Source organism: Lytechinus pictus, chromosome 16 (genome assembly GCF_037042905.1).
Source record: "Lytechinus pictus isolate F3 Inbred chromosome 16, Lp3.0, whole genome shotgun sequence".
NCBI classification, from domain to species: Eukaryota; Metazoa; Echinodermata; class Echinoidea; order Temnopleuroida; family Toxopneustidae; genus Lytechinus; species Lytechinus pictus.
Genome location: NC_087260.1, coordinates 25,680,907 through 25,708,894, shown reverse-complemented (window position 1 = coordinate 25,708,894; position 27,988 = coordinate 25,680,907). Strand labels below are relative to the sequence as shown.

The window sequence follows — 27,988 nt, the reverse complement described above, 5'->3', positions numbered from 1 at the left end:
GGTGCTGTGACAATGCTCAGCACCCCCAGTAACAATAGAATAATCCTCCGTGGATAGGTCCATATTTCTTTAGTACAAATTGAACAATACTTTTGGTTGTGAATGTCAATTAAGCTCAATATGTAACTTTGTATTTTTTTAATAAAAACTGACCAAAATGTAGCTGGAGACTTACAATTAATGCCGAACTCATGGTATGAAGCAACGATGTTGTACTTTAATTACGTATGTATATTATGTTGCCTATTATCTATTTCTATGTAATGTATTTTTTATAATCATTCAAAGCTCAACATGACCTTCAGCTCCCAGTAATCTCAAGTGTATATTTTCACGTGTTTGAAAAAAGCTCAACCAAATAAAAATCAAATGATCAGTCAAGCACGAAACCAGCTCATGATTACAGTCTGCATTGACAAATTATTAAAAAATAATAATTGTACATATATTTTTCCTGAATTTGAAAATAATGCGTTTATATAAGAAAAGGTATTTTCTTGTAGTACTATATCATTTTATATAATGGAACTGAACGCAGAAATAAATTCCAATAAAACAAACAAAAAATGTTATGTCGTATTTATGATGCAAAGGAATGGGCCATCTTGAATGTTCAAGGGAAATTCATGAAACCTTTTTTTCACATTTTACTAAAGACAATTATAGGTATAAGATAATGCATGCAATTTTGTTATGACCGGTTCCTTTCAGAAATTTATATATTTTCTTGTAGTACTATATTATTCTATACAGTGCGTATCAAAAAAAAGGTTTACACTTAGAAAAAAATCCTGTAAAATTATACATTTGTAATATCCTGAAGACTTTTTCCACATTTTAACATTGGTACAGGTCCATTTAAGCAAATGACGATATAAATGTCGAAAAATATTTCCGCTTGAGTGAGCACCACTTACTTTTGTTAGTTAGTGAAAAATGACTTGCGCAGAACCTTGAAATAGTTATGCGAATAAAAGTAGACCTTAATCATGAAGAACATATAGAATTTAGCTAGTAAAATTGATTTGAAGATATATTTTACCTTTTTAAACTTGTTTCCTTGCCCAAAACACTTCGAAGAGTGGACTGCGCCCCATCCCACTCCCCTACACACCGAGACCATTGTGACAATATTTGCTTTACACTGAGCTGTGATTTACATGAAATGGCTTAGGCTTGATTTTCATTTTGTTAATCATGTCAAGCTTTGAAAAAGTGTGGAGAAACAAGTATTAAATGAAAAATGAAATGTAAACCCACTTTAAATGATAAAAACTTAGTGAACAAATGCTGGAGATGTCTGATATAAACTTTTGTTCAGATTCAGTTATGTCCTCAGATCCAGCTGGCACAAAAAGGGTAAAGGCTGTGCTTACTAAGTGTTGAAATTTCAATTTGGTGGCAAAATTGTTACAAAATGCTTGAATGTATCCATTTTATTTCAATTGATTAAAAGTGCAAGGAAAATGTACGAGAAATGTTTCGCAGGATAAGTTTGATTTCGCCCTTTCCCCTTGACACAGCGTGAAAACAAGCATTTCTGCGCAAACAGATTTCTGCGAGCTTTATAAAAATGGACAGTGCTCAAGTGTAACATTCTGTCAAAACTTTTACTTTCATTGGATAGATGAGACCCAAACCAAAGATTATATGTGAAAAAATTACCCACATTTTGTATATTTTTTAATTCTCAGGGCTTTTTCAAAGTGTAAACTTTTTTTTGATATGCACTGTATAATGCAACTGAACACAGAAATAAATTCCAATAAAACAAACAAATGAAAATGCTATATCGTGTTTATCATGCAAAGGATTGGGCCATATTGGATGTTCAAAGGATATTCATTAAATCTTTTTTTTTCTTCACATTTTTACTAAAGACAATTATAGGTATAAGATAATGCATGCAATTTTGTTATGACCAGTTCCTTTCAGAAATTCACTCAAAATCCACACTCTCATTCTGGAGAAGCATCAACATCCCAAGTTACCTTTACTCATGCAATAGCAGCTCAAACTTCCTACATCAGGCTGTATTGATCAGGGTCCAGTAACACAAAGCTTAGCAATGATCATAGAACATTTTTCTACGATTGATTCCATAGAATACAATGTATAATCAATTGTGAAAACCAAGAGTATGATTAATTGCTAACCTTTGTGTTACGGGATTCTGGTCTCAGATTCCGCGCTAAACATACCATGTTCAAGCAAGACTTCTCACTATTAAAAAGTCCAATATAGCCACTTGCCAGCTTTGTAACAAGGAAAATGAAGATGAAGATCATTTTGTGGCCCCCTGAGTCAATTTTTTCATACCAAAGACAAGGCCTTGCAAAACTGAAAGGAAGGCATATACAAGAGGAAATATGCCTGTATGACCCTGTTAAGAACATCTTGCATTGAGTACTAGATGTAGAAAAACAAAGAAAAATACTATAATCACAGCATAGCATTTCATCTACAATAATTTTTATTTAATCATTTTCAGTTTAGGTCAGCCTCGATTGGTCGTGTACAAAAGAATGAGGCAATGAACATATAAATATTTTTGGTGAAAAAATACGAGTAAAAAAAGTATGAAGAGACATGTCATTCTCTTTATTGCACAAAGAATCCTGCAATACTCTTAGATGCTCTAGTAATGGCTTGGATCAATTTGTATTTACAAAATATTAGATGATAGCAATAATAGCAAAGTCACAGGCACATATAATATAAATCTTACATAAGCCCAATTCATTCCCAAGAACCATAAATTTGAAATTGATATTTAAAAAAAATTCAAAGAACCATAAATTTGAAATTTTATTATGATATAAAATTCTCTCACATTTTTCAGCTCCTGGAGTTTCAAGTATGTATAATTCAGATTAGTGTGATGTTATCAAAATAAATTTCAGACATTCATGCAAATTTTATGAAGATATTCTACAGAACTTAAACAGATTGAGGGGCATTCTCATAGCAATGATTAACTTACCCGAAATTAATGCAAGATCCTTTTTTCATGTGGTTTTCTTAACCCCACATCACACTATCATTCCATCCTACCCTATGATACTGTCTGGTAAAACTGATAAACCTTGGATAAGGAAATGCTTGCAGTTCCCACACAAGATTTGGTGACATCAAATGAATATTCGTTCACATCAGAGAATGAATAATCAGAGAACACTATGGATTTTTATGAATTATTGGCACATTGTCTAATGTCATATATATTGAAGGAGGATGAAGGGTTGACTTAGAAGTAATAACTAATAATCTTATTTGTACTAAAGTTTAACCCAGGATGGATTATCATACCATACAGTTAGACTCACATTTACTCATAAGTGCATATGTCAAAATTCATCACATATTTCATAGTGTTTCCTTCTTCAATAGGATTTAACTTAACCATCTGTATTGCATTCAATGCGGATATTGAAAAAAAAAGCCTTCATCTTAAATCTTAATAACAAATGTCATTGATCCTGAAAAAAAAGTTTCATCTTTAATGCTACCTATAGATAAAGCCTCTTAGTTAAGCGAAGATGGCAGAAAAGAATTAATAACCATCGCTTGTACGGGTTGTGTCTTCATTAAACAAGATATTATAAACTTCGCCCATGTAGTTTCAAAGATTATACAACATGTTGACTGGTGAGTTGGCTCAGTTGGTAGAGCGTCTGTCTCACAACTGGGAGGTCGGGAATTCAAACCCTGGCCACATCAGACCAAAAGATATTAAAAGATGGGAGTTCTACTACCCTGTTTGGCGCTGCGTTGCCAGGCCCACGATCAATTGGGCAAAACAAATTTTCTGAGTATTTCATTTCTTGTGTCAATTTCGAACAATAAAAATATGGATGTTCCTGTCCATTTAATCAAGAATAATATTACATTGTGAACCTAGAAGTACAATTGTGATTAAATATGGGGAGAAACACAGGGAAACAAAGAGAGAGAGAGAAATCTGTAGAGGATGATTTATATATACCAACTTCCATGACAATTCATTCGTGAAGTTAGGTTTCCACCTGAACTACCAATCATTACTACACCATGCTCATAACCATTCATAGTAAAGTTCTCACAGCAATAGCCTTTGGTAATTATGCAGAACTATCTACAGCAAATATCAGTGTCATACCACTTTGATGTCACCCTTAGTCACATGTAGCACTTGACAGTAATGTTCATGTACTGGTGTTGGGTACTAGCCACACATCAGTATAACTACCACATTTATCTGTCTCATACCACTTTGATGTCGCCCTTATGTCACTCGTAACAGTTGATAGTAATGTTCTCCCAGTGATATTGAGCACCAGCTGTAGGTCATTACAAATAACTATCGACCACCATCATCAGTGTCATACAACTTTGATATTGCCCTTACTTCGTACACAGCAGTTGATAGTAATGTTCCCACAGGAATGTTGAGCACTAGCTGTAGGTCATTACAAAGAACTATTGACCGCCATCATCAGTGTCATACCACTTTGATATCGCCCTTACATCGTTCACAGCAGTTGATAGTAATGTTCGCCCAGTAATGTTGAGCACTAGCTGTAGGTCATTACATATAACTATTGACCACCATCATCAGTGTCATACAACTTTGATATCGCCCTTACATCGTTCACAGCAGTTGATAGTTATGTTCTCATAGCGGGTATGTGGATGGTAACGATGTGTCATGTTGACCTTTGGCACCGGACCTTCAAGAATGGCCTGCTGGGATATCTGTTCTAGTTTGATGCTGGGCTGCTTGTTTAGGACAATCTGTATTCAAATCAATGAACAGAAGAGAAGGTATTAAAATCCTACGATCAATTTGTCAATTGAGACTGATCAGAATCAGCACAACGTAACTGACTTTTTTTACTATAATATATTGTTCCACAGGTTTGTTGATCTAGAAAGAGAATGGGGTTTATTGCTCCAAAATTTTGTTAGTTCCAAATGAAAATACATTTTGTTTAAGTCCAAAGAAAAAAAAATTGAAGTGAACTTGTTATTCCCTAAGGCCTGATAGTCCGAAAAAGTTTGAAGATGTTTTAGTACAAAAATAACTTATGAATTATTTGAACCTTACTTCATTTTTGGCCGAGTGAAATTTAGAATAATAATTCTTATGATAATAATACAATAGGATTTGTATAGCGCACATATCCACCTTGCTAGGTGCTCAAGGCGCTCCTATATTACCCTGGTTAAGCTAGTCTACCGATTCTGGTGCGCACAGCTTTTTGAGACTTCCTGCCGGTACCCATTAACCTCACCTGGGTTGAGTGCAGCACAGTGTAGATAAATTTCTTGCTGAAGGAAAACAAGCCATGGCTAGGATTCAAACCCACAACCCTCTGTTTGAAGGCAAGAGTCAGAACCACTAGAGCACGACCTGCCCACTTATCTCATTTTTGGATTGACCAACCTGTTTATCAAACCCATTTCATTTTCTGAATAACAAATGTTTTGATAAACAAATCTTTAGACTAATATAGGTGAAAAAGGGAGCTCCTTGATCACCTTAACAAGGTGAATATGTGCGCTATAAAAACATCCTTTATGAATCTTTGTCATATTGTACCTTCAGAGTATTCAAACATCTAGAATAACAAACCTCCAGTTCAACAAATCTGTAAACATTAAGTTAAACACACTTACATCCTTGGCTAACAGCTCAGCCTCTGTCCAATCCACAAACTCAAATCCCTTGAGACCTCCTGACCCCTGGTGGTGACCTTTGACATCGCCAAGAAGTACGTTAGAGATTGTTGATGAGAGCTGTTCATTGACTAAGGCAAGGGTCATGACATTACTCAAAGTTTTACAAGAGTCTTTGTCGATACTTTGATTCCGTTGTAAGGCACTTGACAGATATTGTAATAACCTGAGATGAAAAGAGAATACAAGATTTCTTGCTATCAAGGGTCATGACATTGAGCCGAGGTGTAGTGGTTCTGACTCTCGCCTTGTAACCAGAGGGTCGTGTGTTCGAATTCCACCGCGGTCTAGCGTCCTTTGGCAAGGCGTTAATCCACACTTTGCCACTCTCGACCCAGGTGCTAAATGGGTACCCGGTAGGATGCGAAAGACATTGTATGTTTGAATTTGCCAGCGCCATAATGAGGCTGCCATGAATGCATGGAATGCTCCCCAGGGAGTGGAAATTGTGCACTTTTCGTGCAGGATTTAAATTAATCCAATGACTGGGATAATAATACGCTGAAGCGCGCTTTGAGCCATTCTGGGAAAAGCGCTATATAAAAATTGGCTATTATTATTACTCAAAGGAGGAGTGCATTATATACAAAACTGGTATATTATGATTATTATTATAATTTATGAATTAAAATTGGACAATAGGGCAACCAGGCTTCGGATCCACGCCCAACCTCCATTACATTGAGGAAATACAGGAAATGCCAATTAAAGTGAGCCATCTACTTTTATCATTTGCTAGTTCCATATCAAACATTTTGAATTTGAATAGCGTTCATTTTGAATTGAATAGCATTGAATCATTCCTCTTGTCAAAAATGTGATACAGATAAATTTAAAAGGACATTATGTCACCTACCGGTTCGTTTTCATCATATGCCGTCTGATCTCTGCTCTCTCATCCAGAAGTCTTTGGATTGCATTAAAGGACTCTTGCTGTAACATATCGAGATGTGTTCTAGAAGTGATCAACTCATCAACTTGTAATCTAAAACAAAACAATCATTAAAAGATTCTTATCTTGTTTTGACATATCAAGAAGTGTTCTGGACATGACCAACTCAAAATGAAATCTTAAAGCAACATCATATAATCTTGTAAATGCCTGTTTTTTCAAATATAAACAATTTTAGGAATCATTGCAAAAAGAAGAATCAGACAAAAGTAGCCTTTTTAATGTCTATGATGTGCATAAAAATGCACACACTTTGAAAAACTATGAATTGATATTTTTCCAATATCTTGATGCTTTTTCGCTTGAGTATCATTTACTTTTGAAAACTCTAAGGATAATGACATAGCAAAAATTGCTGATATTAACATGGATGAAATTTGGTAATGAAATATATGACAAGTTATGATAAAACATGAATAATTCTCAGTTTTGTAAAAATTTCAAGACTCACTGTATAATAGAAAATATGTTCTTACATAGCAAAAAAGACAGAAGTAAATCCAACATACCTGCTTCCTAGAAATTTACTCCTCCAGACATCACACTGGATATTAACCCTCTCTAGGGTTTCTCGTTCTTTTAGAAGGGTTGCCATGGTATTTTCTATCTCCTGGGCTAGCTGGGCGCGGTCTCTAGCCAGGGTCTCCAGCTGGCTGTGAAGGTCGGCTCCCATGGAGGCTACCAGGAGCTTCTTTAGCTCCTTGTTTACCTGAATATTAAAATGTTTATAGTTAAAAATGATAAGGAGCTGTTTCAGGATTTACCAAAGAAAGGGGGAGCCCACTTATGACAGGGTCCTATTAACAAAAAAAAAATCACATGCAAAAAAAAGGACCAATAAATCGGCACCAAAATTGATGTTAATCTCACATAGATTTATCGGCTATCGGCATCAATTTGGTGACACTTTAATTTAGCAGAAAAATACATTTAGATGTTACTGGAACTCAATCACATCTGTACGATTCCATTTGCTAGCATGACCTCAACAGGCTGAACCTATACTCATTAATTCATGAAATAACACCATCTATTTTCAAGAAAGGTATACAATCTAAGGAATAAGTTAAGCATAAAAGAATTGTGAAATCAGTCTTTGATCAAATATGACTTCACATGCCATCTTAGTCAAGTTTCTACCTGAATCTGCGCAGTGAGTTCAGTCTCAAGTTCCATACATTTCATTTCAAACGCATCCCTCTCCTTTAGTGTCTCTGCCTTCTCTGATTCAGCTTTCTTCAGCTGTTCTCGTTGCTCTGCGTACAGTTCCTGAAGGAGACCTTCTCCAGATGGGACATTCACTATAGAAAGAGTATAGATAAGAGAGATGGTACAATAACTAGGAAAAGAACCTTCTCTGATTTTGCTTTCTTCAGCTGTTCTTGTTGCTCTGTGTACAGCTCCTGAAGGAGACCTTCTCCTGATGGGACATTCACTATAGAAAGAGTATAGATAAGAGAGATGGTACAATAACTAGGAAAAGAACCTTCTCTGATTTTGCTTTCTTCAGCTGTTCTTGTTGCTCTGTGTACAGCTCCTGAAGGAGACCTTCTCCTGATGGGACATTCACTATAGAAAGAGTATAGATAAGAGAGATTGTACAATAACTAAGGAAAGAATGTTGTACTCCCCTTTCCTAAAGAATGAAGTTGTGAAACCGGCTTCTTAGATTGTACTGCTCACATTCACAGGCTAACAGTCCAGATTCCTGAGATTCTAATTGTAATCCATGGGGGGTATAGTACACCCCTTGGGAATGTGCCTTCATTATGTTGATACCTAATTCGTTTCATTCGGGCATGTGATATAAACCATCACAAAAATATTGAAAATAGTATTGACTTAATAATAAACTTCTTCTATTAAAATTGCATTTTTTGTAAAAATAAATAAATGACCTGTAATATCATAAACCAACAGACCCTACTGAAAACTTCCAACTCTGTTTTTATTCCAAAATTTGACAAAAAGGGAAAAAAGTGCCAACTAACTCCAATATTCATAATTTCTCCTACATTTTTAAATACAAAATAGAATCAAAACTGATAAATAGCATTGCACTGCAGTGAACATGATATCTGACAGACCCACAATCTCTATTTCAAGTAATGCGCATGCGTATGGTTCTATGATATGCAGTGTCCATATCGAGATCATGTTACCTCAAAAAAATAAAAAATCAATACTGAACTAGTCTGAGTTTCCCCCTTTCTTTAATATGGAAAACATGGTGGGGGCCTTACCTGGGGATTTATTTTCCTTCCTTGGACTTGATTCAAACTGGACATCCTTCTGATTCTGTCGCTGACGAAAGGCCAGATCAGTAGAATTTCTGTTCTTGCCATCAAAGAAAGCAGGCTTAGCTCCAGGTCGTCTGTATCCTTCCAGTCTAGTGCCCTCTGCTGTCTCGGCTCCTAGATCCATCTCCTTTCCCTCTGCCTCAGGCCTTGGACTGGATGATGTGAATCGATTGTCATCACGTTGTATGTACTGAGGCTGCACTGTGAAGAGGTGTTGTTTGACTCTTGATGCCATCGTGATTGCTTTTCCTCTGCATTAACCTCAAATCTATTAAAAAAACAAATTATACAAAATTAATAATAAATTATGTAAAGCATTCAAGAACATAATATGATATTAATGTCTTATCATGTCTCAACGCAATTTGCATTTAATCTGCAGGCGTATGGATGTGCCAGGCATCCGCAGGCATGTCCGCACACTCAGCTGTAGCTGCGCTGACGGTGATGGAAGAAGATTCTTGCGTATCGCGATCTGTTTGTCATCAAAATTTGTTATTTTCCGGCTTTTTTCTCGGAAAGGGTGGTATGCTGATAGTATTTGATACAAATTTATCTTTATCATTTCTTCCTTTCCCCCGCAAAATTAAGGAGTAATCGAAGAGGATGCAAAATCACACCCTTTCTCTATCGACGTTGTAATTAAGCGGCAGGTATTTGCTCCACCATTACGACTTACGAGCCCAATGTCCGTCGTCAGTCCAGACGGAGGGGGTGCCGCGGAGCCAGACGAAGTCTGAGCAGAGCATATTCCTAACCAGGAAGCTCCAAGAGAGCCAGGGATTGCATCCCATTCATGTGCGTGTACCACAAAGAAAACTGAAATTTTCACCCCCAAGATTTCTACTTCCCTACTAAAAATAAAAGATCTAGCCCTTAATCATGTAAATGGGATACAACTTCATTCCGACATTTATATGACATTGATTTCAAGACAAGAATTCATTAAAAAAACGAGAAAAATATGAAAAGACGGGGAAAACCTGCCGCGATGTTTACATCGCCATCTTCTTGTTTCTTTTTGTTCTTAGGACTTTGCCAAGCTACGTGACGCATATCGGATATGCGTCACGTACCTTGACATTCACAAACAATCATGGGCGGAAATCTGTCCCGAAAGGTAGGGGGGACAACGGGCTGATCCAGCTAGCATTGGGGGGGGGGGGCTAAAACATTTTCAGCCATATGTTAATCCCCGATCGGCCGCTCAAAGGTAATTTTTGTCTGTTTCATTGAAGGAGTAGTCCTCATGGTCACTTGTTAGCTTTATTCTTATAAATCAACATAAATATATGATATCATTGTCCTTATTTATATAATGCGAGCGCGAAGCGCGAGCAATTTTTTTGGGGAAAATTTATGTATTTTTTTCCTAAAATTTGAACATTTTCGGCAATGTTTGTTATCCTGAAAAAGATGTATATACAACTAAATATTTACCACGACTGCGAAGTGCGAGCAGAGGTTAACTGATGGAAAAGGTACCTGTTAAAGACTGCTTGCAATTAGCCATGAAGACGTTACATATTTCAACAATCAAATAATGCGAGCGCAAAGCGCGAGCTGAAATCAGTTTTTGAATTTTTTACCTAAAGACTGGAAATTCTAAGCACTTTTTGTAACTTAAACATATAATAGGTATATAACTAAACAATTGATGCGAACGCGAAGCGCGAGCGGAAAGTTTTGAGATTTAGACCTAAGAACGAGACACTCTATTCATATTTTGTAAATCATGAAAAGGATGAGTAATTGGGGGTCTTTCTTACACCCGGTCCTTACATAAATAAAGCGAGTGCAAAATGCAGCCAGAAAATGTTCATATACGTTTAATTTGAATTGATCGAAAAGGTACTTGTTAAGGACTGCTTGCACTTAGCCATGAAGACGTTACATATTTCAACAATCAATGCCAGCGCGAATCGCGAGCTAAAAATTTTTGACATTTTTTTAAAAGAATCGAAAATTTTAATCAATTTTTGTAATCGTGAACAGGGTAGCTATATAACTAAACAATTGATGTAAGCGAAGCGTGAGCAGAAAAATTCGAGATTTAGACCTAAAAACGGGACACATGTTGGACATGTTTTGTAAATCATGAAAAGGATGAGTAATATGGGATCTTTCTACATTAATAATGCGAGCACAAAATTTTTGATATTGTAATCTGAAACTGGATAATGATTTAAATAGAGAACAAATTGAATATCTAAATAAACATAAGCGTTTTTCAGATTTAGACCTAGAATCTCGGCATTTTACACATCTATCAGCGAGCGCGAAGCGCGAGCTTAAACTTTTTGATATTCAGATCTGAAAAAAAAAAGAGTCAATTTCAGCTATATATTTCATGCACTTTGTAGGAAAATTGTGAGGTGGATATGGATCACACTTAATATTTCATTATTATTTGAGTTTTGACATAGGACCGGGACATCCTTATAGGACAAGTCATATGAAAATGATGACTATCTTCCTATTCCTCTTACTAAGCGCGAGATGAAACAAAAGGGACAATTTAATAATTAAATTTATATCTTATTTATTAACGCATTTTGCGGGCGAGAAATCTGATGATATTATGGCCTGAAAACTGGACATTTCAAGCACTTTTGTAATTAGGAATAGAATGCATCAGTTAAAATATTTTTAACCATCAATGCGAGCGCAAATCGCGAGCCAAAATCTTTGATAAACTGTCATGAAAATCAATATTGAGACATACATAAATCGCCAATCAAAATACAAGTAGCACTATCTGCTACGTTTTGACAATCAGACTTGAAAAGGGATATTTTCAATCTAAATGGAATACACAAAAATAATAGGTACTGAATAAATCGAATTTTGCGAGCGCTCAGTGCGAGTAGAAAATGCCAATATTCAGACCATAAAGCTGTAACTTTTATAGATCACTTTTTTAAAAATCCGTTTGTAAATCACACAAAATCTTCCAAACATGATATTTAAGCTCCATATTGAAAAATCACCTAACAGGCACTGCGAGCGTGAAGCGCGAGCGAAAATTTTATATAGTGACATGAAAGATTCTTTCCAAGTTTTCACCTCATCTTATTTTATTCACTCTTGAAAATTTGACAAGCAAAATAAACAAAGGTTTTCACCCAAAATGTAAAGTCATTTAGTCCAAAATACATGTATTATTTCGAATGTGAATGATGCATTTTTCTCCATCATAAAAGACCAAAAATAGTAGGGGGGACATTTGATATTGTGTCCCCCCTACTATTTTTGGTAGGAGGGACACGTCCCCCCTGTCCCCCCTGGGATTTCCGCCCATGCAAACAATGACTATTGCCGGGAAATTTGCTCAGAGACAAAGTCTTTTTTTTTTTTTAACAAGTTGACAAGTGCACACCTAATTTAGTTACCAATAATCAGGATAATGCACATAAGTTTTATAACAACATTTCCATTTTGAAAGCAGGATAAAGGTGACTGATAAAACATAGCTGCTGCTGAGGATCAAACTCCGGACTTTCCATGTATAGCCAGGCACCTTAGACCACTCGGCACCTTATGCCGGCGCTAATGCAGTTTCGCACCGGTCGATTACCAGCATACCTCACCACCAGTAACTGTTCACAAATGTCCTAGCAAGTCTCTCAGTCATATTTCGAGGTCATTAGACATTATACCCACCCCTTTTCTAAATATCGCGATCAGGAACGGCTAGATTTTGGCTTCGTTCTTGACATCGTCATGCGAATCCTCAGTCATGCATCGCTTTGCTTGGATTCGCCGTGCACTATAATGTTGTGTTGTAAAATCAAAGGAGTTGTGTGGGTGTGTTAGCGATGGCACACACATACATACGATGGCGAGTGGTTAAACTTATTGACAGGACACTACTGACAATGGTTAGGACTCACTAATAAACGAATGGGTTACCGACGGTACGAGACAGTGACAACAACTAATACTCACCTGACACTTGTACAAACGATGCCACACGGTAGATAAACAGGTATACTAATTCTATGTCGCTTCTAAGTTACTTGTAGACCATGGCGCCTGGTGGGGAACAGCTGGGATGCATGTCCACACTCGATGGCGTCTCTGGGTCTTCTCTCTGTGGTGTCTGGATCCAATCTCTCCTCTCATACTGATCAGGCACCAACTTGTGTACGTGCTGTGCAACGCACACACGTAGCAGGCGTAGGAGCATATAAAGGCTCCTCCAATCAGGAGCGCTCCTCGCATACACACAGCACATACACAGACATGAACATATATCAATATACATGAACATAGATCAATACATAGACTAATACACATACTAATACATATAGGGTACTACAGGTACATGGCAAATTTACTACATTCCTCCCGGTTCCATCAGATTGCGACATATATTGACAAATCCATGAATTGGCTATATTGTGCAATCTCAATAGATAAAACAGATATACGAAGAACTCTGACAGAGGAATGTAATATATGCCTATATGATTAAAACTGATTAAATACATAACCTCAATAAAATACCTCAAAATCTCAAATACATAGAAAATGTGATCTGAGGACATATAATGGTTTTTAACAACTTGTTCATTTAAAAAGGTTGCTGGTCCCGCAAAATTAAATCCCTTATCACTTGAGACCAGCAAAAATACACTTGGAGAAACAAGAACAAGTAAATATGGTAAGTAATCCGGCCAGTCTGGCCCAGTCTTATCTATGTACTGATACAAAAAATATCAGTGTTTTATATTAAGTTGTATATTGTTATTAAAGGAATGACAATTAAATAAATAAAGCCTATTTGGCTGGAGCTCTATTACCAATTAATATAGGCCTGTACAATGTGACCTTTACAAATATGATATATGATTGGTAATATTTTTGAGCTCTTAAAAAACATATGTAATGTAAGGATAATTCAACCAGATCTGGTGCAAATGTATATAGCAACCTGGACTTGACATACATACATAGTATTTTCCCTTGAGAAAAAACTACTACTATTTCAACATCCTGTATGACAATATTTCCAGAGTTGTTTATAAAGCCTTTGCAAACAAGGTAAAGGATCTATGGTTGAAATATCTATATATCTTATGTAGTATAAAAGAGCTATCTATTGCTTAAACAGTGTTTGCACCTATTAATTCATATGTCACCTGAAGAGGTAAAAACTATTGAAAAATAAGAGGTGTGCCTTCACCTTCAGTGACTATTAAAGGAAATACAATGTAAAACAGAAATTTCAATTGCAGGACTTTCAGCAACTGATCAAGGAGATACTACTCCATTCTTGGGGTGGTGGCCAGGGAGGAAGGAGCCACGGACAAGGTATAAGAAATGGGTCATTACTTAAACTACAGACATATCTCTGGTTCCACCAGAGAAGAGAACTGAGGAATTCAAGGATGGACAGCTTAGGAGGGGTACTTCCCCAAAGCATTTGCACAAGACTCTGCCCATGCTTGATATCCTCAGTAGAGGCTCGACTGTCCTCTGACACAGTTACAAGAGTTACATTATCTAAACATATGGTATTTACTGTAACATCACTTACACATGTAGTATCTACAGTTACATCATCTACACATGTGGTATTTACAGTTACTTCATCCACACTTAGGATATCTACATGTTTTACTGCTAAACATTCTGGACAGTTCCTCTTAAAGTGTCCAGATTTGTTGCATACAAAACAAACATCACGACAAGACAACTTGGATTCAGTGTCTTCTGTCGAAGGAGAATGTGTATGCCTATTAAGCTCTGGGACAGCAGTTACCGATCCCTGGACTGAGGACTGGAAGGACTTCATCTGTGCCCCTGGAGCAGATTGAATATCAACCTTCTTCTCCAGATTGGGCACTCGGTCCTCCAGACTGTCCTGACGGGAGGACTGCTGAGCATTAGAGGCATGCCCGGAAATGCCCATACGGTTATTTCTGAGATCCTCCTCGACAGTATCGTAAGACCTTTGTCTTGCATACTTTAGCCGATGCTGAAACCATCGAACATAGTAAATGGCATCAAGATTCCGAGGACGTGATTGGATAGCATATTTTCCCGCTTCTTGATCTAATGAACCCTGACAAAACTTTTGCACTATTTGCCTCTCAACAATCTCCTCAGGCAATCCGTCAAAGACGCGTGAAGCGTAGGATAGGACCCGATCGGCCCATTCCCCCTTTGTTTCGGTTGTTGCCTGCTGCGCAGAATCAAATTGCAATTGTGCGACAGGAAATTCTTTGGAAGCAAATCTTTGCTCAAGCTTCTTGACAACATCTGTATAGGGAATGTTTAGCTTGGAAGAAACAATTATTGATGCAAAATATTTGATTGCGCTTCCCTCAAGACAAAAGCAAAGTTCATTGAGCTGTTGGGCTTGACCCCAACCGCGATCTTCCGAATATAGCTGGAAATTACGTATAAAAGTGTGCCAACATCCTCTACCATCGAAGGTCACGGACTTGGGCAACGAGGACACTCGCGCACCAGGAGTACACCCAAGAGAATAAGATCTCAGGGCATCGCAACCTCGATCTAAGGACGGAAGCCTTGAATCTAGAGCAGATGAATGCCGAGATGATTTCAGTTCTTCTGACAATGATTTCATTTGAACAGCCATACAGTGCATCATCATTGCTATATAAGCATCATCTTTGGAATGATCATTTGAAGTATGACAGGAAGATTGTGGATAAGAATCATACTCATTTGTAATCTGAACCCTACTGTTTGATCTGGATTCACACTGAGTATAAGATGATTGTTTATTATCAGCCTGAGGCTGTCTACCAGTATTGGGTTCAGCATATTTATTTTGGCATTTATCAGCACATTCATAAACAAGATCTGTTAAATCGAGATCAGATAAATAATGTATCCTTGAACAATCAAACCTCTCATAAACAAATTCATCTACAAAATTTCTTGGATAACCAAGCTTGTACAGATTATTTGCCAGTGAATGCTCATATAAGTATCCTTTACTAATATTACGACTGTCTATAATGTCTTCAACTAATCTTTGTTTTACTCTGGCGATGTCACTTTGCATCATTATGAAATCCAAAATAAATTCAGGAAAGTATTATTGATGATCACCTTGGTGATTCAAAAGTATATTCTTAAACATATTGTAAATACTGTCATAAATTCAAATTCAATGATCTACAGTGTAAGTTATAGCAGAATATATGTAGCTTGCAGATCAGTGAAAGAACTTAACTAGGTTTGTTTATACTTCTTTAATCTTGTGTCACTGAATACACTTACTGCCAAGAAAAGATTGAAGTATTGCAATACTTGTACTGCCAAGAACAAGCGTCTGAATATTAATAATTTATAAATGTACACACTCCACTCCTGTAGCAATGGATGTATTCAGTGAAAGTATATTTACAAATTACAGTACAGCTTCAAGTTTCAGAAACTACACTTGTAGAATAGAATATATCAAAACTTGTACTACTCTGAGTAATCGCAGAAGTGTCAGTAAGTTTTACTTAATCTACGACTATTAACATAAGCTAACAAGGATTCAACTTATCGAAGCCTCAACGATTACAGGAGTAGCATTCAACAATAATCGTTTATTCCTGATGAATGTAATAAATAAATGTCAAACACACATTTATCCCACATCCGATTTTCTTTCTTTTTTTAGAATGGGGATAAGTTACCAATAAAAAAATGAAAGTGAATGGCAATGAGCCTAAAAATGACTATTTAGAAATCAACTTGCGCAACTGGCGGTTTGAATTCACGAGTCTGAATAAAAATTTGCAATTTGTCAATGCAAGAACAGTGCTCCAAAGTACATTAACAGAGCAACCATATGAAAAAAATTTTTTTCTTCAAATGTTGATATCAATTATTCTGATATCAAAGATCAATAGTATCTGTACTTTTCACTTAAAATCAGAATCAAGAGTTGATTTGATTAAAGTATTTTCAAGAGCCTTAATAAAATTTAATTCAGATCTAATTAAATTTACAAGCAAGAATTATTCCAAAGAAAAATTCCTGATCTAACAATGCTTGTTAAAAATTATCAACTAAGAAAACCTGATTTTCAAACAGACAGAAAGACAATCCAGAATAACTTCCATGAAAAATTTCCTACAAAGAACTAAGGGCCTGAAATTAAATTCCAAGTCCTTGTTCAAACCAGTTGTACACCGAGTCAAAAGGCAAAGCAAACAATTGCACTTGTTGGCACCAGGTATACACGGTCAGGAAATTACAAACACCCGAGAGATTAACAAGATTATCTGCAAAGGAAAAATCCCTAAACTATATGAAGATACTATAGATCTATTCGGGATCAATTAAATTCTCACTATGGAATCCCTCTGATCCATATTATTTTTATGATTGAATTTGAGCTAGTTTTCGTAACAAAAATCAGAAGTGTCACAAAGATCTGAAATATATTTTAGGTAAAAAACCAATTCACAGCTCTAACTCAGCTGATAAGCTCAAATTCAAGAGGTTAAAGGAATTCAAATAAATTATTTTAATTCCCAGTAAGAGTCAAATTGATCTCAAACAATGCAAAGACAAAGTAGTGATAGTGCTGCCTACAGCACAACACCTACACGTGAGATAGGCACACGCTATTGCCGTTGGCTGGTGGAGATCTACTTAAAAGTTAGTACTTGATCGACACCGTCACCGGACGAAGCTAAAAAAAAAGTACAAACGAGAATATGGCAATATGGGAACAAGGAACTTATCTCTGTTCGCGTAAATATTGAGTCAAGAGACAATTGGCAGCTAAATTCAGCAAATTGTCAGTAAAAACTGATGAAAAGAAAACTCGTTCAGAATCTGCCTTCACGGAGACGATAGCCGGCTCGTGAACGTTACCCCTGCCTGGAGCTACGGGCCAGACGGAGAGGTGCGCTGCGCTGGTGTTGGTTGGAAACCGCGCGACGTTAGACCTAAAATTAATAAAGAACGATCAAATTACAAAATCAACTTCTACGAGTTCCTACTTAGAACTAATCGTTAGAATAAATCAACAGTCAATCACGATAATCGTATAAAATCAGAATTTTGCAAATTCTAACTCTGATCGACTGTGACTGTGTGTTGTGTTTACAACGAGAATCTCTCGATCAAGTGGAAAAATATAGAAGTCACGTGATCGACAGTGATGACTCAATATTATTCGCCGAGCGAGGCGATCGAGGGTAGATTGCCTATTGTTAGTCAAAAACAATCTATTACTTCTCGATTTCTAAATCAATAAAAATCAGCACAAAGAGTTACCAATAGTGATGATTCAATTAATTTCGAATCAAATCGACATATAAACATGTATAAACATGAAGAACATAGAGAATAATTTATCTAAGTTATCAAGAAATAAATAGCCTACCGGTTTCTCTGCAAAACTACACAATTTTAAAAAATTATGGAGCCTACACCCAACCAGCCCAAACTACAAATTATTTGATAGGGAAGATAAAATTATTCAGACTTCTCTTTCCCAGTCCCAACGGGTCTGACACTGGAATTATTTATAGAAGTCTATATTCACACAAATTCAGACGTCTATTTTTTCCAGTCCCAACGGGTCTGACACTGGAATTATTTATAGAAGTCTATTCAAACACAATTCTACCGAGTGGGTGAATAATTAAGCACAAGGAATAACTTTTATTGAATTTTAGACAATGACAATCACAATTTATCATTACAAGAAAGTGAAGAAACAATCACAATATCAGATGTGGTGAATGAAATGCTTTAAAGAAAATTCACAAGATGTGTATTAATTAAGACAATCAAGAGTATATATTTTTCAAGTTACAGGTAAGATCCGAAGCTCAGAAAACCCACCTATTTTTCTAGTAACAGGTAAGATCTGAAATTCAGAAAAACCCACCTCTAACGTACCACCGACACAAGTGTAATTTCGAGTTGGGTAATAGTTTGAAGTAAATTCAGATCATTACTAAACTCGGCAACCAGGAGTATTAGAACTTCTAACACTCTTTCTGCCACTCAATGTGTACAGAACTGGCTGTAAAAAACACTTGCCAGAAGTCGATAGAAAATATATTGGAAAATGTATAGAAATGTATGAACAGCAACTCTACGCCCTCAAAATATTTGTGCACTGCTCGATATGCAAGAGTATGAAATTCTAGGAAACTTATACCATCCGGAATAATTACTGAGGATCGAGAGAAAATTTCAAGTTCAAATTAACTTTTCCAATCCAATAAATCCACCAAATACTCACACCCGACTTTTTTTTTTTTAGGAAGTGGTGTGGTGTGAATGTTCCGAATTTGAAAGAAAGCTTATAAAGACAATGGCGGACTAAAAATATCCTCGCCTAGATGCAGACTTCAAAGAATTTACCAACAAAAGCAACGAGATGGTAAGCAACGCAAAAATATGCAAGGAACGAAATTCTTGATCGCGAGCCAAACAATAGAAGAGACTCGCGAAGAATGCGATAAGAAATGCAAGTGCAACTAAACAATGTAGGGCGTGTGCACAGAGAATACCACGTGCGTTGCAATGAAAATGCAACGTAGTGGACATGAAATAATTCCCTAGATATGGCAAATATATTTAAAAATCCACTTGTATCAAACAAGAAATGATATCATGTACGGAAAAATGATAAAACTAAAACAAGATGTGTGCGAGATGCATGCGAATCCACGCAATCACGGCACGCAAATTTACAATTCTCGGTAGAGAGCGGAAAACTTCTCACTCACTCTCCGTTCGATACACACTTCTAAATCACTCACAAATGACTTTTAAGAGCAAATATAAAGTATGAAGGGACATGAAATGATGAAAATGAAAATGACAGGCGCACAGGACGATCCGAAAACTCGCAATCGCCAATGTTGTAAAAATGGAAGTTGTGGTGTTAGGGTGTGTTAATGATGGCACAGACACGATGCGATAAACGATGGCGAGTGGTTAAACTTATTGACAGGACACTACTGACAATGGTTAGGACTCACGAAACTCACGAATGGGTTACCGACGGTACGAGACAGTGACAACAACTAATACTCACCTGACACTTGTACAAACGATGCCACACGGTAGATAAACAGGTATACTAATTCTATGTCGCTTCTAAGTTACTTGTAGACCATGGCGCCTGGTGGGGAACAGCTGGGATGCATGTCCACACTCGATGGCGTCTCTGGGTCTTCTCTCTGTGGTGTCTGGATCCAATCTCTCTTACACTGACCAGGCACCAAATTGTGTACGTGCTGTGCAACGCACACACGTAGCAGGCGTAGGAGCATATAAAGGCTCCTCCAATCAGGAGCGCTCCTCGCATACACACAGCACATACACAGACATGAACATATATCAATATACATGAACATAGATCAATACATAGACTAATACACATACTAATACATATCACTCGTCATCCCCGACCATTTGCCAAACAGCAAAAGGTAGGGGATGGGACTAGAGGTATGTGAGGCGTACTCATAGACAAAATTTGTGATAAAAAATGTAAAAGTAAGAGAGTTTGACTTACCAGTCTTTCCCCCCGAACCAAACGTTGATCTTCCTTCCGTTGTTGCTGGAATTTATCTTGGACTCAACTATATCTTGTCAATTATTCGAGGACTCTTCGGTAAATCGTCAGAATGTATGATGAAATTTGTCATGATCCTCAGCAGCGCATAGACTTCTACGTATAGGATGTAACGCGCCCTCTTGTGCTCAATTAAAGAAAGCTAACGGAAGCGACCACACCACTGTCCTCTACAAAGCTGTATAAAAATGCTTCTCACCACAGATACCTGTTTCCGGTGATGCTTCTATTTCGGAAATCCAAGATCCAGCGATAGTAGTCTCTTTCTCCCCTGACACACAATATTTTATTTTTATTATTTTATACATCAGAATAATTTTAGCGCCATCAGCTTAGTTTATTCTATAATGAACTGTATCTTGTCGTATGCTGAAAGGAAATATGATGCCTTTTTTTTTTGGGGGGGGGGGTTATTGCTTCTTTTCTCGATCCCCGATGCCTCTCTTTTATTGAGTACTATCATTGTAAGGGTTAATTATTAATATTATTATTTTGGTTTTCTATCATTTTTCATATTATTATGGAATATTCATCATCATATCACTTTTGTAAGCCAACATTTTGTACCATCCTGAAATTAATATGGGTAAAGGCTGAAATGTGAAAAGAATGGAAGGGGCAAGAAACTCAAGACAAAGTGATAAAACAGAACATAATTACGTTCCAATTCTTTTTAATGAGTTTCTTTTATTTATCCAGGATGGGGAGCACATCAGGCTCGTGCCCACCCCCTCGAAAGCCATAGAACACATTTATTTTGCATCCATTTTGTTTGATAATTTGTACTGTTAATTTCATTTGATTGTAATCCTTTATGTTTGGATTTGAAATCAATTAAATTAACTTGAAACTTTCCCGCCCTCCCCTTGAAAATTGTGATCTACCCCTAAATAGGCCTTTGTGGTAAGTGATTTTTTATTTTATTTATTTCTTAATGAAAATCCTTTAGGTTAGGATTTTAAATCAATGAAAACAAACTTGAAACTTCATACTGTATAGCGAGGAGCTGTTATCATAATAAATAAATAACTAAATCAAATAAATAAAAATCAAATCATAATTGTGAAATTATTCGTTACATAAATCTCCTTCACGGGGGGGGGGGGGAGCTTGTTATTTTTTTCTGTAAAAGAAACCACCCCCTCCCCCTTTGGAAAATCCTGGATTCTCCCCTGATTAGACCCACAGTAAAGTTTGTTATTCTGAATTTCTGTTACATAATAATTTGGAAATTAATGCCTAACTTTGTGAAAAGTATTTCTATCGTCAGGTTCATTAATTAGAAAAGAATAAGGGGCTTTTTCATCAAGAGTCCCATAACAGAAAATTAACAAAATCGAAACAACTGAATTTCTCCTTAATTTTTTTTTATTTCATACAAAAATGTCTTATTTCATTCCACTTTCACAACTACTAGTATCACTTTTGACTTTGTATAAACATGAAACAAAATTGCAAATTTGTCTTGATTGAGGCTATCAAGACTTCCTTACCAGAATTCATTACAAGCAAAGTTTCGTCGAAACATCAATGGTCAGTGGTCCAAACGGGTTGATGAGCCTCTATGGTTTCGTGAGTTCTTTTTTCTTTTTCGATTTGTCACTGTCGAACACAATAGACGTAATGGAGGCAGTTGGATGAGGTTCACGTTGAGAAATCGGTGAGTTTTTATTCATTTTTTATATCATATTTATTAATTTAAAGTCATATCTGTCAAAATAACAGTTTACATCAACGGATCAGTTCAAGTATGAACTGATTCGCGATGCTTTGGGCAACAGATGGGGGGAAAATGACCAATGTATATTTTAACAATAGAGAGGTATACAGCCGAGAACGAGGTTATATTATAACCTCGTTCGTAGGATGAGTGATACATATAGGGTACTACAGGTACATGGCAAATTTACTACAGTTGATATGGACTGAAGTTAGCAACAAAATCATGTGAACATGCTGTGAATAAACTGCCGGCATGCCGCAGGGGAGTCTTTTTAAAGTTTTTTGGTTGCTAACTTCAGTCCATATCAACATTTATCGTGCACAGCGAATCCAAGCGAAGCGATGCATGACTGAGGATTCGCATGACATCAAGAGCGAAGCCAAAATCTAGCCGTTCCTGATCGCGATATTTAGAAAAGCGGTGGGTATATTGACCTCGAAATGTGACTGAGAGACGTCGAGACTTGCTAGGACATAACCGGTGCGAAACTGCATTAGCGCCCCTTATGCCGGCCCGTGCGAAACTGCATTAGAGCCCATTGTGATAAACGCAGGCCAAGCAAGGCCGAGAAGATCCCTGACTGAACGGTACTCAATCGTCAATAGGTGGGACCACATTAAAATATTATGGCATTTAGAAATTCCTTCCCCTCTTAATTCCCTTTTGCCTGGTAATCAAATTCGTGCTAGAATGTACAGATTGTTCAACTGGATTTATATTGACTATGAGATGTTGAAATACTAATCATACTCACGTCGATTTCCAGAATTTCAAACTTTCAAAGGCCGGGACATCCAGACAGGTGTGACGTGTTCTCGATGATCCTCGGACATGACGTCATACATAACAACACGTCATAGCTTTTTTTTATAGGAGAGCGTTTTCATCATAGAGATGTATACTAATTTATATCTCTATGGTTTTCATGAAAGAATCTTTGTCAGACATTTTTATCTGACAAGTTTACCCAGTTGTTGTGTGTCCGGACAGGTTGTGTGTCCGGACGATCAATTTTAGAAAGTCATTTGGAAAAATTTACAAGGGAAGTTTTATCAGTTTTTAGTACAAAATGTCAGGAAATATTATAGAAAACAAAATAGAAGATTATTACAACTATTGAATTCGTATTGTTTTATGCGACAGTTACCATAGTAACGGTGCTTCTCAGCCTCTCAAAATAAAGGAAAGTTGTCAGATCTAACAACTTGTCGGACAAAAATGTTGATGAAAGTGCAAATGTTCCCCAGAATTCGGAGCCCCCCCCCCCCCTTCCTAATTTTTTGTGTACTTAGGATCATGGACATGGGCATGGTCTGTCTATAGAGATAATATTTAAGCTATATATTCATATTTACGGTCCATGTCTATAAACTGACCAGGGGAACGAAGGGCCCACTTTTCTTTAAATATGTCTCAGAAAAAATAAAACATTTGATTAGAGGAGGGGGGGGGGGGGGTCCAACGACTATAAACAGTAGCCTAACCTTTCCCTTAAATTATTCAGGAGACTGCAATTCTGGGGACCGTTTCATGAACATTTTTGTCCGACAAGTTGTCAGATCTGACATCTTTCCTTGATTCTGATTGGCTGAGAGGCACTGTTACTATAGTAACTGTCGGATAAAATGGGACTTGTCGGATAAAACGTCCGACAAGTCATTTCATGAAACGCTCCCCTGGGGAGCGAATACCCCCCCCCCCCCCATATTATTGCAGATATGCAGGCCTGGATATATCTACGATTTCATAATGGGGGAACAGGCATGCAGTGAAAGAAAAATTTCTGATTATCTTGTGACTGGGGCTTTGCGGCGGAGCCCCTATCGGGTATCACATACTGGCTTGCCCACATACAGAATCAGCAATTTCCACCCCCTGGGTAGGCATTGCATTGCAATTAGCAGTCAAGTACGTCGCTCAAATGATTAAACAAGCTGAATATCAATTATTTACATCCTAAAAATTCAAATAAACATTGGTCAAGTCATCACTTCCAGGGGCCATGGAATGGTTTTCAAAGTGGGGGGCTGACCATGCAAAAAATCACAATCGTATGGTCATTTTTGTGTTTTTGTACATGTTTTTGGAAGAAAGTGGGGGGGGTGCTGAAGCCCCCCCCCCCCCCCCCCCCACAGCCCCCCCCCCGGTTCCGCGGCCCCTGACTTCGTCTAATCACCATTTTGTCTATGACCATTTCATCTCATAACCCAGGGGCCGCGGAAGCGGGGGGGGGGGGAGGGGGCTGGGGGGCTAGTCCCGGGGCTAGTCCCCCAACTTTTTTTCATAACCGTGTACAAAAACGTAAAAATGACCATATGATATGGTATATATACTAAATGGCTATTAGACCAACTGGTTATTAGACGAAATGGTAAGTGGACGAATTGGCACTTGACCATGTGGAGAGTGGACAAACTGTTGGTATACCGTAGACGAGTTGGCAATCGGACGAATTGGAAATAAACTGTCCCAGCTGCTCCCCCCCCCCCCCTCTTAGTAAATCATATGATCGCCTCTTGAGAGAGAAACACTGTCGAAATATACATTTCTTGCATTAGCAAACCATTTATAACATACACCTAAAAATTCCAAGGTTATCGAAAACCCCATCAATCTTCTTTTGTGAAAATTATTAGCAGCAATGAATAAAAATATACATTATCTTTTTCCAGTAGTAAAAAAAAATTGGAAAAAAACTCCAAGAAACAGAGGGGTGATAAGGAGGAAGAAGGGAAAAAATATGTTAACATGTCATTCATATGAGAACAAAATACATCTCCTTTAAATCACCCCCCCCCCCCCCCCCCGATTGCAAATGCACAGACCCCGGGCACAGACACAGCGGCTGCATGTCATAGACTAACATCTTTGTTTACAACAGACGTGGTTTGTGTACATAGATCAGCTGATTGCGGTTTTGAACTGTACACACGTGCATCGCGCGTTAATCAAATGGAAAATATGAGGGTGGAGCAAGTATAACGCGATGAATCACGGCCATTCAAAAAAGACCCCCGCCCTTTTCCTTAGCAATGGTACAGCAAAAATCATCAGACCGATTTGGAGGAAAGGGGCTCAGGAAGAAGGCCTCATCTGGAAACCGCACATTGGTCAACGATTCGGCGGAGAAGCTGGAATTTACGGTAATTTTTATCGTGTACACTCATTTTCAGAGATTTTTCAGTTGAGTTGGAATTGAATGAACTTCAGTCCCACATGATAATTTTTAAGTTGGAGAATGGAGTAGGCCTTTTGACAACATTTGATTACACTGCAGATGTGTAAATGCTTCGATAATAATTTTGCTATGTTCATAAATATGCTACATTACATGTCTTTTGAATGGATATATCTTGTGGTGTTGACTAAATTTATCTTGAAGCACCTCTTAATGTGGAAGAAGAAGAATATACATTTTTAATAAACTATTTTTATGAATAAAACAAAAATTATATGATATGATTATGAAAACGATGGAATAATTTTATGGAAGAAATATGTGTGTGGGTGCAGGAGATTAAAATTAAAGTAAAATCGGTCTATACAGATGATAAAAAGCTGTTTGCTTCGTGAGATTTCGATAGCAAGCCAATGATTCAAAATTCATGTCATTTTTAAACATTGTGACAGTCAGTTTGACTTTGAGTATCAAGTTTGCTACCTCCATGACCTCGGGCAGTCTGTATAATAATATTGAAATTGATAAACCCTTTTTTTACCTTGATGTTGGGCATAAAGTATAGAAGACTTATTTGCCCCTCTGCATCTTCTTTTTTATTTGGAGAATAACATTTCCTCGATCAATAAAAGAAGTGGGGGGCAATGTGTGTTTTGGCCAACTGCCCCTCACCCCTTTAAAATTTTTGAAGAAAATATGTTATGAATCTGACATTTTTGTCAGATTTTTACACACAGGGGTTTGCCCTAATGATCGTGGACAATCATGAAAAATAGCATTTTCATACCATGTGACTGGGAAATTTTTGGCTCCACCCCCCCCCCCCCCCCCCTCTCGATCCCTGTATCGATTTTGACTTGATAGGGGCCTATACCTGATGTAATTTGCTTCAATATAAAATCATAACGGATAGAACGCCTTGAATACAGGCCAAACAGCCTAACGACATTGCCGTTTCACGTGACAACCAGTATTAAACGAGGATGTGTACAACCCTATGGCGACTAGGTTTGTCGCAAAAGTTGAGCAAGTTCTTGACAAAAAGGCTTCAATACCCCAAGAAAAGACCAGGCGAGTACTATTTATACATTATATTCCATAAGTAGTATCTAGGGTCTAATTTAAAAATAGATTTCGTCATGGAGCTCCATGGTTAGTCCTCACCAAGGATTCTAGAATTTAAAAGCGAATGGGGGAGGGGATGGCATTCAATCATCTCCTTAAAAAAAAGTGGGGGGGGCAATGCTTATTTTGGCCAACTCCCCTCCCCCCATACAATTTTTTGAAGAAAATATGTTATGAATATAGTCAAAGTTTAGGGTTGCACGATTATTCTACGTTGCTGTTGAAAAAATGGGTATTAATTAGACCTTATTATTGTAATAATGATAATAGTATGCAGTGCTAAGCCTAAGGAATATTTGTATTAAGCGCTAGATATAAATGTTGCATATTATTATTATCATTATTATTGTTATTATTATTATTCTTAATAATTAGTGTTATATATTTGTTTTACTATTATTTTTTTTATTATTATTTTATACATACTACATGATATAAAGTAGAGTAACCTCCATGGCAGTTACCAGCATTGATGAGTGAAAGGGGCATTTGAACTCCCTACCCCCCGCCCCCTATGAAAAGTGAAAACTTGCACCATTTTGCTGAAAATTTTCATGAAAGCAACATAATTGTGCACCAAATTCCTGAATATCACTGTTGAGAATGTTTCGGTGAAAGTGCACTCATTTTAAGCATGGTCACTTCACTCCCTTGCTTTAAAGTTTCTTTGTAAAATCTTAATCTTGGGTTTAATTTTTGAAACGCCATCATGAGTTTGATAGTCAAAAGTTTTATTGCATGAAACTTTGACAAAAGGCTCTAGAGCCAAAGTCAGTGAGAACATGGTGAGAACAATGTTTGCCAGAAAACTCTTAAAAAAAAACATTTCTGTATCAATCCCCTATTATGCATAGAGTAGTCCAGGCAAAATCCATGTACAATATCCGTTTGTTCAATACAGAATAGGCGTAAATACTGATTAAAGTGAATGGTATTTATGCCTTTAGTACTCTCAAAGAACAGTTATAATATGCTTCAAGCAGAGCTCTAAGATGAATTTTTAGTTTTATTGGTGATTTTATCTTAGGGGTATATCAATCTTTATACTGAGCGCTTGTATTATTTTATTCAGGATAGAAATTAGTATTTGTTTAACAGACTTTTTTTTCTTGTTGGCCTTCCAACAATTAAATGGTGCTATTCAGTATTCTATTTTAAGTCAGAGGCTACTTTTTCATTACACATCTCTCAGTTACACTAGCGTACCTACGGGGGGGGGGGGGGGGGGGGGGGGGGGGGGGGCAGGGGGGGCACTCTGCCCCCCCCCTGACGAGCCACAACCCATACAAAATACATATCACTGCCCCCCCTGACGAACTTGAAAGACCTTTTATGCCCCCCTGACGAGCTTGAAGACCTTTATTGCCCCCCCCCCCTGACGAGCTTGAAGACCTTTTTTTTTTTTTTT

General features: G+C 37.2%; 1 protein-coding gene across 3 annotated transcripts in view; it reads right to left on the bottom strand.

Moving 5' to 3' along the window:
* Positions 1 to 2,465: 2,465 nt before the first annotated feature.
* The window catches only part of LOC129279305 (golgin-45-like), a 38,047-nt gene continuing 12,524 nt past the window's right edge, over positions 2,466 to 27,988 (bottom strand). Inside the window, exons 1-7 of one of the 3 annotated variants that reach the window (XM_064111119.1) lie at positions 23,032 to 23,133; positions 8,914 to 9,238; positions 7,811 to 7,971; positions 7,180 to 7,379; positions 6,575 to 6,703; positions 5,659 to 5,884; positions 2,466 to 4,773 (exon numbers count right to left, since the gene is read on the bottom strand). In XM_064111119.1, the coding sequence (XP_063967189.1) occupies positions 4,600 to 4,773; positions 5,659 to 5,884; positions 6,575 to 6,703; positions 7,180 to 7,379; positions 7,811 to 7,971; positions 8,914 to 9,205 (1,182 nt within the window). In that variant the 5' untranslated portion in view covers positions 9,206 to 9,238; positions 23,032 to 23,133 and the 3' untranslated portion in view covers positions 2,466 to 4,599. Of the gene's footprint in view, positions 4,774 to 5,658; positions 5,885 to 6,574; positions 6,704 to 7,179; positions 7,380 to 7,810; positions 7,972 to 8,913; positions 9,239 to 12,918; positions 13,119 to 23,031; positions 23,134 to 27,988 lie in introns of those variants that run through there. The other 2 variants (XM_064111121.1, XM_064111120.1) reach the window with 2 other exon arrangements.